Source organism: Sus scrofa, chromosome 16 (genome assembly GCF_000003025.6).
Source record: "Sus scrofa isolate TJ Tabasco breed Duroc chromosome 16, Sscrofa11.1, whole genome shotgun sequence".
Classification (NCBI taxonomy): domain Eukaryota; kingdom Metazoa; phylum Chordata; class Mammalia; order Artiodactyla; family Suidae; genus Sus; species Sus scrofa.
This window is the reverse complement of record NC_010458.4, coordinates 71,689,485-71,704,803: the sequence shown is the minus strand read 5'-3', so window position 1 is coordinate 71,704,803 and position 15,319 is coordinate 71,689,485. Positions and strand designations below refer to the sequence as shown.

Here is a 15,319-nt window from a genome sequence, read left to right as displayed (position 1 = left end):
CCTACACTACAGCTCACAGCAACACCTGATCCTTAACTCACTGAGAGAGGCCAGGGATCGAACCCGCATCCTCATGGATCCTAGTTGGGTTTGTTAACCGCTGAGCCACTAAGGGAACTCCTTCATCTGGAATTTTAATCACTCCTTCTGCTGCCTTTGTAGCACCTAGAGCAGCAGGGGCAGTGGGCTGGAGAAGTGCAATGCAGGGAATCTTAGCACATCCTCAGGGGAGGCCTGGCGCCAAGGGAGAGAGATGCGGGACTCTCACCTCTGACTCAGGTGATGAGCACAGTTCAACAGGATGACCATGCAGTGCACGGTGAGGATCCCGATGGCCAGCAGGCTGAAAGGACCGACCTGGAGGGGAAAGCAGGGGTGGGCACAGTGAGCCACGGATGGCTTGCTCCCACAGCTGGCCCTCTCCCTGCCTTAACAAAGGTGAGACTGTGGGATGAGAGCCCCTGCCTGAATGTCCTGGTCTCCCTGGCATCACTGCAAATTGGGTGCTAGAATACTCCTAGTAATGGAGAGCTCACTACCTCTCAGGCAGCCCAGCCTTTCTTTCCTCATCTGCCTTCTAGATTCCTGATTCCTTTTTTACACCCCAGCCCTCACCTCTTTAAGATGCTTAAAGATCAAGGTTCCTCGGGACTTGGTTCTCTTCTGCTCGTACAAGGTTATCAATAGAGGCACCACTGACATTTTGGGCCAGATCATTTTTTGTTGCAGGGGGCTGTCCTGTGCATTGTTCAGCAAATCCCTGGCCCCTACCCACGAGGTGCCAGTAACACTCCTTTCCCCCACATGCCCCCCCAAGTTTTGACAACCAAGAATGTCTCTAGACACTGTACATGTCTTTAGTTAGGTAGGTGGGTGCAACATTGTCCTTGGTCCAGAATCACGGCTCTGTCATGTCTAAATTTCCATATCCCTTTTACTTTTTAACTACAAATTGTATATATTTATGGTGAACCACATGATGATTTGATATACATAAAAATGTTTACTATAGTGAAACTAGTGAACATATCTTCTCACGGAATTTCCAATTTTTTTTTGTTGCGTGAGAGATGAAAAAGCAGGGCTCATTATGAATCATTATCTTTCAGATGTGATCACAAGGGCATAGAGCAAACAAGGGACTCTCTCAGTCCCTTTGTGCAGGACACCTGTGCCTTTACTGATGTGACCTGTGCTCACATTATCTATCACAAAGGGGCAAATGAGCAATGAAGAGCATCACTGGGTTTCACCAGAACGTAGCCTCCATCCAGCAGACACCTTTTTTTTTTTTGTCTTGTTTATATCTATATTCCTAGGGTTTGAGAATACTAGATGCCCAGTATATATTTCTCAAATGAATCATGATTACAGGTTTTGATGGAAGATGGAGGATAAAGAAATCTAATAACTCTTAGGAAGCAAAAATCAAAGGATAAAAGAGCTATTGTAAAAAGCAAAGACTGGCAAAGAGAGTTTGGCTGAGCGCCATGTGGTCATAATACGCTTAGGAATCCTAAAATTCTAGAATCCTGAGAATTCCAAGCATCCCATCTCTGGGTTAGAAGTGATACAGATTGGACATCATGTTAGAAGAAGTCAGGGTCCCCATATGCCTTTCTTAGACACAGAGGTCTCTTATCAGGCTTGGTGAGAAGGAGAAATTCTCTCTGACTCATGGAAAACAGCTACCTATCCAATTCCATAGACACGAATTGGGGCTTCCAGCATGCCAGTCTCTATGACAGGTATTGTGGGCGGTGTAAAGATGAGTCAGAGCGTTCTTGCCCTCAGAGCTTTCAGGTAAGTTGAGGAAGACAGGCATATTTAAAAAGTAAGTATGTCTCATCTTCGTAACTGCTGTAAGAATTCCAGATTAGGTGGACGTAACCTCTAGAAAAACACAAGGTAAAGGCAGAAGTAATTGTAATAGGAAACAAATTTTACAGAGGAGGCAGATTTCAAAGGACAGAAATAAAGGAAAAGGGAACAGCATGAGCAAGAAGACAGAGGTGGGAGGGCACAGGTAGTGTCAGGGGATTGGTGAAGCCTTTGTAACCTTCATCTCCGGAGCCACTTTCTCACAACCAATCAAATGGTTTGAAACGGGAGTCACAGGCTCAAATGCTTGGTGAAACCAAGCCTTGGATATAAAGGAATGAAATGGCACGGATATATTCCTAGGGAGTTGGGAGAACTGTTGCAAAGTAACTCAGTAACATATGTGAGTGGGGGGTCTTTAGGAATAGTGGTGGGGAAGGGGAATGAGATGAAGGTGATGGAAATGTCCAAAGTTCCCGGAACAAGATAGAGAGGTTCTGGGAATGTAATGTACATTGATGACTACAGTCAGCACTGCTATACAGTAGATGTGTAAATCGCAAAGAGAGTAGATCCTACAAGTTCTCATCACGAGAAAATAAAAAACATTTTTGTAACTATATGAGGAGATGGATGTTAACCACACTTCCTGTGGTAATTGTTTTGCACGATACAGGTCAAGTCACTATGTGGTACACCTTAAATTTATACAGAGTTCATCATTACCTCAATAAATCTGGGGGAAACAAAGAGAATGGCCTCCAGGCATATGCTCCACTTGGCTCCTGGTTGGCTCTAGTGGATTGATGCCAGCAGGTACATTTCCTGTTGCAGGAAGTACCCCCAAATTGCCCACTGATAAGCAGTGCTAAGGCCTTAGGGACCAACCACCCCTTCCCACCAAATGAGTAAACTTGGTTGCCATTGCACAGGTCTGTCTTACCAACAAGCCGGCGTTTTTCATGGCCAGAGGAAGCCCCAGGAGCCCTGTGCCAATGTTGCATTTCAACAAATGGATCAAGGTTTGCATCATCCTGTAGGGGAGCACAGGATATGTTAGCGGATGGAAAGGCCAATAGGCTTCTTTCAGCCTCTTCAGCACCCTCTGTTGGGAAAACGGACAAAACCAGATGAAGTGGACTCTGGTTGAACTCTCAGTACCCAAGATCTGTTCTGGAAGCTCTAGATCCAGGGCCGGTATTAGTTCAGGTGACTCAACAAATTTAACAGAGAGTGGGCTCTAAAGAAAATGTTAACCTGACCCCCTTGCTGTACAGTGGGAAAAAAAAAAAAAACGTTTGTTAACAACTGCTATCATACTGGGTAAGTCCCTAGTACCGGTTTATTCATTAATTAATCCAGTGATTTCTTTGTGGTTTATTCGCTCAAATATATTTATTGAAATTTACTACATGCTTGGCATTTGGATAGACAATGAAAAAAATTAACAAGAATTTTTCTCTACTTACAGAGTAATTATTGGTGCCCAGTCATTTATTAATTCACTTAATAGAAAAAAAAAAACCAACATATGCTACAACATAGGGAGTGTTTACTGGTTTTAGTTCACCCTTTCATCTATTTACTCAACCAATAATTCATGGTGAATTTATTCCATGCTTTGTATTGGATGCAATTTAATAACAATTGCTACACTGCATACAGAATGCTTACTATGTGCCCAGCAGGGTGCTAGGTAGCTAGGCTCCATTGTGTTCCATGCCTGTGTTGGCAGCTCCTGTTCGGGCTCCCACTGGGGAGTGGGAAGGTGAGAAAAGGTCATGAGAAGAGCATCAAAAAGCAACTGAAGTGAAAAGTTGACTACAAAGCATTGAACTCAGACGCAGGAGCACAGGATTCTGAGTTCCAGCTCTGCTATTAACCTACTGGGTTTGGTCACTATTTGGGGAACGTCCTTGGGTGCTTACATCTCCTGTTTCTTCCTCTGCCCCTCACTTCCCCTTGCAAAAAGAAAGAGAGAGAGAGAGAGAGAAAAAGAGAGAGAGGAGAGGGAGAGAGATTGGTTCTGACTCCGTCTACCTCCCAGGGATGTAGTGAGAATCAGAAGAGGTAATGACAGGGGGAATCTTGGAACTGTGAACTGCTCCCAGATGAGGGGGGGCATCATCATTGTCATCATTGTCATCATCACCACCACCGTGGTCTGGCCTTATGATGCTCACCTGTTAGAAAAGGCTTCCTAAAGGGCTGGGTCGATAGAAAAAAAGGCGAGCATGGGCTGGTTTTTAGCAGGTGGAGGTTTTCCCTTCTCCTGGAACACAAGGTACCTGGAGGAGGCTGTTAAAGGCACCTCCTTGTGCAGCCTTTGTGCTGTCTGGGGGGCAGCCTGGACAGTGGAAATAAACTGACCAAGGTCACAAGGCGAGTCAATGCCCATGTCTCCAGATCTTGTCCTGTTGGTTAGGGTGTCAGGGCTGTGTCAGGTTTTTGCATTTCAATACTCACCAGGGACAGGGTTGGGGCTGAGAGAAGAGTGTGTCCCTTGGGACCTCTATAACTTTCTGTTATCTGTTAGTTCAGTCTATTCATCTAAGCAATGGAGGTGGGGTGGGGGGTGTGTGACAAGCTGACCGTTCACTTCCAACAGTAACTTGTTTCTTGGTAACTGCAGTTATTGGAAGATATGTCAAAGAAAAACACTCCTATTTTCAAAAATCTTTTTGTTAATTCTTTAGTAGTAATTTCTCCAAAAGATGTACTCCTTTCATGCCCTCTGTCCCTCCAGCCTTCCTTTCTTTCCTACAGCAGAATTTTCCCCCACCTGAATCAGATCGCTTGGAAAACAGGAGACAAAGGTTTGGAGAAAACATTGCCCCTTAGTTAACAGCATCATAGAGCAGGGCTGTGGGGAGTTAAAACCCATGTCGAGAGATCCCAGCAACTTAAAAAAAAAAAAGGTTTTTTTCTTCCTTGTAGAAGGAAACACTCGAATTCCACCAAGTGGAAATAACTACCTTTAACACTGATTAGCATTCCCTGTTTCTCTTTAAGTGCACACAAGTTTTACACAAGGAGAGCCATTATAATACTGTATTTTAATTTTCTTTATGACTAGTATGTCCTACTGTTTTCCTATAACCGTAGATTTCTTTCATCCCTCCTAATGGCTGTGTGTGTGTGTGTGTGTGTGTGTGTGTGTGTGTGTGTGTGTGAGAGAGAGAGAGAGAGAGAGAGAGAGAGAGAATATGAGTAATAGCAGATGTCCTGAAAGAGAGGAAAAGCTTGAAACTGTTGAGGAAAGAGCAGCAAGCCTGAGGTAGAAAATTATTCCTGCAATCAGGAAGCTCATGTTGGGGGAGATTATCTGGGTTTTTGGCAAAACCGTGTGAAACAGGTATAATATCCAGAACCGCATGGATCACCCATCTTAGAGTCTGACGGTTTGGTCTTTGATCCGTGCGTCTCCTCTTCAATGGGAATAAATGTGTTAGTAAGAGAAAAATGGGACGATGTGGCCCAGAGCGCCTGACCTCAGATCGGGAAGGGCAGGGCAGCCACTTACGACAATCCATTGGCTTCCTCTGCTGGATGGACACTCTCAGAAGTGATGCTACTGCTACTCTCCGAGAGTGACTGGGACCTGTCATCCAAGGACTTGACCTTGCTGTTGCAGTTCCTTCCAAGCAAGGATATCTTCAACATGGTGGGCTCAGGGTGAAGGCCTGTAACAGTCTGGAACCAGCCTCCCATGGGTTTTTCTCCAGAGAAACCAAGGCTGCAGGCCTGAGATGCTGGCTCCTAATTCCTGAGGGTGCTGGGCTGTGGCACTGGTGAGAGAGGGAAGCTGAAACTGGCTATGCGCTTCACCTGGCTTCGGGGGACTTAGGAGCGTCTCATCTCAGGATGATCCTCGGGGCCCCTGGTGAGCCCAGCCTCACTCCAGGACTCACCCCGGCTTTTAGCCCCTCCCAGTTTAGCCCTTAGTGCGTTAGGGCCGAGTGAACAGTGCAACTGGGAGGAAGAAGGCACCATTGGACTGGAGGTCCAGTGCCTGGATGTGGGCCCAGGCTCAGTGGGCATCTGTCTCTGGCAAAGAGGAAACCAGGGCTACCTCACAATGGAGGCTGCTTGGCCAATAAAGTGCTGCTGAAATGCAGGATGCAGGTGTGGCCCAGCAGGGGGTGATCTGCTTAACACCTTCCCTGTGTGGGGGTGGGGCGGCTTTGTTTTTTAATTGATACATAGTTATTTACAATATTAGTTTCAGGTGTATGACATGGCGATTCAAAATTTTTACAGACTGTCCTCTTTAAAGTTATTATGAAATATTGGCTATGTTCCCTGGGTTGAACAATATATCCTTGTAGCTTATTTATTTTATACACAGTAGTCATACCTTTTAAGCCCCTAACCCCATTTTACCCCTCCCTCCTACCTTCTCCCCACTGGTATCCCCTAGTTTGCTCTAGTCCGTTGTCTCACAGAGTTGGTTATATTTTTATTTTTTTTTGTACACTCCACACATAGGTGATAACATACAGAATCTGTGTGACTTAACTGCACTAAGAATAATACCCTCCAGGTCCATCCATGGTGTGGCAAATTGCATTTTTTTTTTTTTTTTAGTGACTAATATTTGACTGCGTGTGGTGGTTTTTTTTTTTTTTTTTTTTTTTTTTTTTTTTTTAGGGCTGCACCTGTGGCATATGGAGGTTCCCAGGCTAGGGGTCAAGTTGGAGCTACAGTGCCGTCCTATACTATAGCCACAGCAATGCAGGATCTGAGCCGGGTCTGTGACCTACACCATAGTTCATGGCAACGCCAGATCCTTAACCCACTGAGTGAGGCCAGGGATGGAAATCGCAGCCTCATGGTTCCTAGTTGGATTCGTTTCCGCTGCACCACAATGGGAACTCTGATTGTGTGCATTTATATATATCTGTTAATGGACATTTAGGTTGCTTCCATATCTTGATGATTGCAAATAATGCTTCTATGAGCATTGGAGTGCATGTCTTTTTGAATTAGTGTTTTTGTTTCTTCAGATATATGCCCAGGAGTGGATTTGCTGGATTATAGGGTAGTTCTATTTTTAGTTTTTTGAGGAATATCCATACTGTCTTCCACAGTGGCTGTGTCAATTTACATTCCCACTAACAGTGTACAAAGATTCCCTTTTCTCTACATCTTCCAATGATATCTCATTGTGGTTATGATTTACATTTCTCTGATGATTAGTGATGCTCAGAACTAGACAACTTCACAGATGAATTCTACCAAACATTCAAAGATTTAATACCTGTCCAACTCTACCTCTTCCAAAAAATTGAAGAAGAAGAAATGCTTCCCAACTTCTTTTATGAGGCTAACCCCCCCATACCAAAACCAAAGACAAAAGTAAAATTACAGGCTGATATCTCTGATGAACATAGTTGCAAAGATCTTTGACAAAATATTAGAAAACTGAATTCAACAATATATCAAAAGGATCATAAAAGACTTTGCAGGAGTTCCCGTCATGGCTCAGCAGAAACGAATCTGACTAGTATCCATTAGAAGATCACAGGTTCAATCCCTGGCCTTGCTCAGTGGGTTAAGGAGTGGCATTGCTGTGAGCTGTTGTGGAGGTCGCACATGAGGCTTGGAATATTTGTTTTTTGGAGTTTTTTTTTTTGGGGGGGGGGTTGCTGCACCCATGGCGTATGGAAGTTCCCAGGCTATGGGTGGAATCAGAGCTGTAGCTACCAGCCTATACCACAGCCATAGCAACTTGGGATCTGAGCCACATGTGTGACTAATACCACAGCTCACGGCAACACTGGATCCTTAACCCACTGAGTGAGGCCAGGGATTGAAACAGCGTCCTCATGGATACTAGTTGGGTTTGTTACCTAATTCCTTTAGGTGTGAGGTTAGATTGTTTATTTGAGACTCATTGGTTCTTGAGGTAGTCCTGTATTGCTATAAACTTCCCTCTCAGAACTGCTTTTGCTGTTTCCTATAGATTTTGATATGTAATAATTTCATTTTCATTTATCTTCTGATAATATTTGATTTATCCTTTGATTTCTTCATGGACCAAATAGTTGTTTAGTAGCATGTTGTTCAGTCTCCAATGTTTGTGATTTTTCCAAATTTCTTCTTGTGGCTGATTTCTAGTTTCAGGCGATTGTGATTGGAAAAGATGCTTGCTATGATTTAATCTTCTTATATTTATCGAGACTGGCTTTGTGTCCCAACATATGGTTTATTCTTGAGAAAGTTTCATATGCACTTGAAAAGAATGTGTATTCTGCTGCATTAGGATGGTATATTCTGTAGAAATCTATTAAATCCATCTGGGATAATTTTTCATTTAAGGCCACTGTTTCCTTTTTGAAGTTGCCAGAAAATGTTGACTTCCACAGGAAATAGATGCTTCCCAACTTATTTTATGAGGCTAACCCATTGATGTAAGTGGGTGTTAAAGCCCCCTACTTTTATTGTGTTGCAGTAAGTTTTTCCCTTTACGTCTGTTGCTAATTGTTTTATGTAATTCAGTGCTCCTATGTTAGGTGCCCATGTATTAATCATTCTTACTTCTTGTTGAGGAATTGGATATTATTATATATATATATATATTAAGTTGAAGTCTATTTTGTCTTTTTTTTTTTTTTTTTTTTTTTTTTTTTTTTTTTTTTTTTTTTTTGCTTTTTAGGGCTGCACCCGCAGCATATGGAAGTTCCCAGGCTAGGGGTCAAGTTGGAGCTACAGCTGCCGGCCTACACCACAGCCACAGCAATGTGGGATCTAAGCCACGTCTGTGACCTACACCACACCTCATGGAAATGCTGGATCCCCAACCCACTGAGCAAGGCCAGGGATCGAACTCACATCCTCGTGGATACCAGCTGGATTCATTTCTACTGCACCACAACAGGAACTCCCTATTTTGTCTTACATGATACTTTCTTTTGGCTGACATTTGCTTAGAGTATCATTTTCCTCCCTTCACTTTTAGCCTATGTTTGTCCTTAAAGCTGAGGTGAGTCTCCTGGAGGCAGCATATAGTTGTTTTTTAAAAATATCCACCCACTCAGTGTCTGTTCGTTGTGAATTCAATCCATTTGCATGACGATTATTATTGATAGATGAAGATTCAGTAGAGCTATTTTGTCTTTTGTTTTCTGGTTGATTTGTATCTCCATCGTTTCTTTTCCCTGTTTTTTGTACCATTTTGGTTTGGTGGTTTTCTACGGTATCATTCTCAGTTTCCTCTTTATTTTATATTTTGTGCTTCTGCCTTATGTTTATGTTTCGTGACTGCCCTGAGGTTTGTATACAATGTCTCTTAGATAAAAGTCCTATTTCTGGTGAGAGCATCTTGTCTTCATGTACATATACAAGCTCCATTCTTTCCCTCTTACCCAAGTTATCCCTTTTGTATTGTGAGTTTGTTACCAAATTGAAGTAACTATAACTTTTTTCTGCCTTTGCTCTTCTTTTGCTATAATAAAGTGTTTGCAAACCTATTCTGATACTAGAATTGCAATTTTCTGGTTGTCTATAACCTTGCTCAATGTTTTGCGTACTTTTGCTTTTTTTGTTTCTGGTAGAAGAGCTAATTTCAACATTTCTTGTAAGGCAGGTCTAGTGATGAATGCTGATAAACTCCCTTAGTTTTTGTTGTCTGGGAAAGCAGTTCTCCTTCATATCTGAATAATAATTTTGCTGGATAGAATATTCTTGGGTGACAGTTTTTACTCTTTCAGTATTTTGAGAATGTCATTGTATTCCCCCCTGGCTTATATGGTTCCTGCTGAGAAATCTGCTGATAGACTAACGAGGTTTCCTTTGTAGGCCACCATCCTTTTTCCTCTGGCTGCCTTTAAAATTCTTTGTTAATGACTTTTGACAATTTTAATATTGTGTGTCTTGGAGAAGTTCTTTTTGCATTGAGGTAATTAGGTATTCTCCTAACCTCATGGACTTGTATATCCAGTTCCTTCCCCATATTTGGGAAGTCTTCCGCTATTATTTCTTTAATAAGCTCTGCTCCCTTCTCTTTTCTTCTCCAGAAATAGCCATTATCCTAATGTTACCTTCCCTAAAAGCATTGGCTATATCATAAAATTTACTCATTTTATTTAAAAAGATTCTTTTTACATTTTTACTTTTTTTTTTTTTTTTTTTTTTTTTTTGCTTTTTAGGGCTGCACCTACAGCACATGGAGGTTCCCAGGCTAGGGGTTCAATCCGAGCTACAGCTGCCGGCCTATGCCACAGCCACAGCAATGCCGGATCCTTAACCTACTGAGTGAGGCCAGGGATCGAACCCACAACCTCATGGTTCCTAGTCGGATTTGTTTCCACTGCGCCTTATTTCTCTTCCCTCTTCTATTAGTATCACTTGTAGATTTCTATCTTCAAGCTCTCTAATTCTCTCTTCCATGAGGTCTGCTCTATTTTCAGTGCCAATACATTTTTTTAATCCCATTTTTTGAGTTCCTTGGTTCCAGAATTTCTGTTTGATTCTTTTTTTAGAATTTTATTCTCTTTGGTAAATTATTCCTTTTGTTTGTTAATTTTACTCCTGAGCTCATTAATCTGTTTTTTGTGTTTTCTTATAGCTCGTTAAGTGTCTTCAGAACAGCTATTCTGGTATAATGTTATCGTGTTGTTGGTTCTTGTTCCTCTCTTTGTACATTTAAAGTTAATGATGTTAGCAGTTAGACTCCTTTCTTCTTTGTTCAGGTAGGTGGCACTATAACACAAGTTTTTGGTTTCTCTTACCTGAGCAGCCCCTGGTCATCCCGGAGAGTCGGCACTTTACACCCTCTGCTGTCTCTGTAAGGGGTGTGGCTCTGTGCCTGTTATTGCTTCTTGTGCCTCTGAGGTCCTTGATGCCTTACTTCTGCCAGAACCACTGTTGTCACTGGGATGGTTGGCTCCTCCCTAGTGTCTATGATCCCCTGAGTTGCAGGCTCTGTTGCCATGGGGGAAGGGGGATGGTACTGGGGGCGTGTAGAGCTGGGGTCATTTAGGTGCCTCTACCATGCCTGGTGCAAGGGTTCCACCACTGCAGATGAACGGGTTATGTGTGCCTCAGTGGCTGGAGAGACATGTTCTGGGCTCCACTGCCACTGCTACCCAGGTCCCTGTGGCTCCAGGCACAGCTGTGGTCAGGAGGCTGGAGTCATGGGCACTACCTCTCCTCTGCTACTGGGTTCTCTGAAGCTGTGGGCTCAGATGCCATGGTCAGAGAGCTGGGATTGCAGGGACCAACTCTGCTGTTCCCTGGGTTCTGCCTCCTCTCTGTGTTTCTGGCTCCTCTACCCACCTTTAGCTGTATAGACGTATGAAATTCTCTGGTGTCCTAGTGTGTTGGGTAGAGGATGCTGAGTTGTGGATGTTTGGTTACAGATTTAAGGGGATAAAAAGAGGAAGCTCTTCACTCTACCACGTGGCTGACATCATTCATTGTTTTTTGATGACAATTAGTGTATAGGAAAGATAATGAGTTTGCAGATTTTGTTTTGTTACTGCCCATTTTACTGATTCCTTTTTTATCTAACAGCCAATTCTCCTGAAGTTTCCGTGAATTGTTCTGCAAATAATATTTCTATCTTTCAAAATTATACTTCACATTATTTTGTGTTAATAACAGAGTGACATCAAACATCCTTTTCCAATTTCACACTTTGCTGAAACTGCTTTTAGTGTTTCAGTATTAATTATAATGCCACCTCTGAGACCACCTTCTTTTTGGTCCTCAGATAATGTTTCTTACATTTTTACAATACTAAGAGGTTTTTTTTGAAAGTTAGGATTGCATCATAAAATTCTCTTATTTACAACGGAAATAGACAAAACACTGTGAATCAACCATAATAAAATATTAAAAAGAAATTCTATTATTTTTTCTTTCTGATCTCAAATGCTATCTATGGCAATAAATTTATTAATGTCAAATCATTTTTGCATTCGTAAGGAAGGCTCCAGGGTGCACTATTTATATTATAGCTGCTGTTTTTAAGATGCTTGTATTGATACTGGCCATGGTTTTTCTGTGTGCTTTGTCAGATTTTGGTTTCTGAATAAGGATATCTTTGTATAAAAATAGGGAAGACTTTCTTCTCCCTCTAGGCCTGAAAAGAATTTAAATGGCATCCGGCAGAATCCAGGGGTGTCAAGGGAAGTGTGCTTTGCTCTTCATTCACCATACAGTCTCCAGAAACTCCCTCCTCAGTTTAGAGCTGATTTATTACTTACAAAGAGAGGCTGTGGGTTTTCTAATTTTTAAAAATGTGTAACCCACTGGACACATTTTTTCCCCATTTTTCACTTTGACCACCACCATTCAAAGGTCTCTCTTGGGCTCTACAGAGCAGTGCGGAGTGCTGCCACGCAAGTGCTTCAGTCTCAAACTCTACATGTGTGGTCATCAGCAAGTTACTCAATATCTCTAAGCCTATTTCCTTATCTGAAAATGAGGACAATGACACTACATGCCTCCTAGTTTCCTTGCAGGGATTAAATGAAATAATCCCATGCAAAACACTTAAAAAGTGCTCTATGAGGGAAGGAAGGATTTTCTCTTACCCTTGCTTCAAGAGCTGGGTCTAAAAGTTAAAGAATCAGTAGGGGGATGTGGAGGGGGAGGCAGTGTGTGTGTGTGTGTGTGTGTGTGTGTGTGTGTGTGTGTGTGTAAAACCCAGTATCAAACTAAAAAAATTTAATACCCCAACACTCAGACACAATTCTAATAGTTGGTATTCTTTAGCGTTGCTGATAATTACTAATGATTCCTCCCAGGTTTCTTTTATTCCTTGCATCAGTGTTGCTGAATGTGTTTTTTCTTTCCAAGATTTAACTGTAGCCATACGGATCTAAATCATACAGTTAACCTGATTATCTCACACAGTAGAGGCTTGTTCTTGGAGAATGTGTGACGTGACCATTTTTTAACCACAGGGAAAACAATCTTAAACTTAGCAAGGTTGGGTGGGGTGCTGGTTGGGCAGGGTGGAAGAGTCCAGTTCGGAGAGAGGGAGACCGCTTTGCCGCGGCTCTGAACCAATCAGTGGAAGTCCTTTGGGTCTTCTAATGAAACAAACAAGTGCAGTGTGGAAATGGCGACCCGGCCCTCTGGCTAGGTGGCCTGTGGACCACTGCACAGGCTGTGAGTGTCCCATTTCCCTGCAGGTGCTCTGCAGACTACAGGATCTGCGTATGGAGCTTGTCTTCATGAACTACCTTCTGGAAATCCAGCAGGTAGAAAGTAATACACAAAAAAAGATCAGGACTTAAGATTTGGGGCAGATTTCCCTCCACTCCTGCATGCCTCGCTTAGACTGCTCAAGGAAGATGATGACTAAAAATAAGCAAGAAAGGGCTTTTTACAATGCTCTCTTAAGAAGTTCCCTGGTGCCCTAGTGGTTAAGGATCTGGTGTTGTCATTACTGTGGCATGTGTTTGATCCCTGGCCTGGGAACCTCTGTACATTGTGGGCATGCCCCGCCTCCTGAAAAAAAGTTCTTTTATAACCAAGGCTGAAACAAGCCTGGGTCACTTCCCCAAACCACAGAAAGTATAATGAGAAATAAATGTCCTTACCCCCCCAAACCACCAAACTATAGCTCTGCCTACAATATCTCATTTATTTAGATGTCTTTCCCCAATTTTAGTAATTTTTGGGAGAAGGGAGGGACAGTCACTGCCAAAAAGGCTGAAGTGGTGTATTGGGTTGACAGGCCCCTGGCTGCCAGCCAAGGTCAGACATGAGAAAAAGCACAGGAATGTCAAGTCACCAGGACTGAGTCAAAGAAGGGCCAGGTTCAGTGTTGAGAGACCCAAGTTCTACTTAAAACCCACCTATGATAAGTCATGCTCAGTACTCCAGAGCAGTTAGTGTCTCCCTGCCTTTATGGCACTGACTTAGTTGATTACATGTCATTCTTCCCCAGTGGACAGCAGACTAGTTTGAGGGCAGAGATTTTTTTTTAGGGCTGCACCTGTAGTATATGGAAGTTGTTCCCAGGCTAGGGGTCAAATCGGAGCTGCAGTTGCCAGCCTACCGCATAGCCACAGCCACACCACATCCGAGCCGCATACACGATCTACACTGTAGCTCACAGCAATGTAATGCCGAATCCTTAACCCACTGAGCGAGGCCAGGGATTGAACCTACATCCTCAAGGACACTAGTCGGGTTCTTAACCCACTGAACCACAATGGGAACTCTGAGGGCAGAGATTCTTTTCTCATGCATTAGCGTATCCCTTTTAGAGTAATGCATCAGTTAGCTTTTGCTGCATAAAAACTTCCACGTTATGGCTTAAAACTAAAAGCAGTAATTATTTTTCATAATTCTGTGGATCGTCCAAACAATAATGAAGGTCTGGGCCAGACTGACTGGGGCTGTATGTAGCCTGAGATACTTCACTCACGTGTCTGGAAGTTGGCAGGCTAGTTGTTCTAGGAGTTGGGGCTCAACTGGAATGATTCATGTCTGCTCCATAGGGTCTCTCATCCTCCAACAGGCTTCTTCCCCTGGTGCTCTTGGCTCCACAGAGCATCCAGATGAAAATTCTGATGCATAAGCCATCACCAAACCTCTGCTGGCATCACATTTACTAATGTTCTATTGACCAAAGCAAGTTACAAGGCCAAGACAAGGTTCGAAGAGAAGAGATACACATGTCACCTCTTGATGGGAGGAGCTGCAAAGTCACTTTGTCAGGAGGAATCTGTAATCTACTACAAGAATCTTGAACCATGTTTGGTGCATGGTGGGTAAGCAAGAATGCTTGTTGCAAGAATCAAGAGGTAAATAATGAAATCATGTCATTGTCCATCCTGCTCCCAACCCCCCTGCCATTGGCAAATCCACTTCTGTGATGCCTATCCTTTGTTGAGATCTTTGAACTGGGCCAAAACTTTATCCAGTGGTTTGGAAAGTTTGTTGCCCTTGACTTAAAAATGATGGCTTGGAGTTCCTGTTGTGGCGCAGTGGTTAACGAATCCGACTAGGAACCATGGGGTTGAGGGTTCGATCCCTTGCTCAGTGGGTTAAGAATCCGACGTTTCTGTGAGCTGTGGTGTAGGTCGCAGGCACGGCTCGGATCCCGAGTTGCTGTGGCTCTGGTGTAGGCCGGTGGCTGCAGCTCTGATTCAACCCCTAGCCTGGGAACCTCCATATGTGGTAGGAGCAGCCCAAGAAATGACAAAAAGACACACACACACACACACACACACACACACACACACACACACACACACACAAAATGATGGCTCCTTTCTGAGAGTTGCAACTCACACTGGATCTCTGCATCCTATCCATCTTGATGCTGGAGCTATCTATGCACACCTTTCTGGGTTATGGATTATGTCCCCACTCCTAATCTTTGCTGCTCTTTAAACAGATCTAGAGAAAAGAAAACCCTTTGTCTACCAAATCACCAACAGCCTTAGCTGGCTGCACCTCCTTCTGTCAGTTGCTGCCTCTTGGATGCCCCCTGGTGGCTTCCTCTTGCATAGCCCCACTCAAGGTGTGAACA

The 15,319-nt window shown here is 43.2% G+C and overlaps 1 protein-coding gene across 2 annotated transcripts in view; it reads right to left on the bottom strand.

The window, feature by feature from the left end:
- SLC36A3 (solute carrier family 36 member 3) overlaps positions 1-15,319 on the bottom strand; it is a 43,424-nt gene that overhangs the window by 27,831 nt on the left and 274 nt on the right. The window contains exons 1-3 of one of the 2 annotated variants that reach the window (XM_021077075.1): positions 5,345-6,177; positions 2,765-2,855; positions 269-357 (exon numbers count right to left, since the gene is read on the bottom strand). In XM_021077075.1, coding sequence (XP_020932734.1) covers positions 269-357; positions 2,765-2,855; positions 5,345-5,532 — 368 coding nt within the window. In that variant the 5' untranslated portion in view covers positions 5,533-6,177. Of the gene's footprint in view, positions 1-268; positions 358-2,764; positions 2,856-5,344; positions 6,178-15,319 lie in introns of those variants that run through there. The other variant, XM_021077076.1, reaches the window with a different exon arrangement.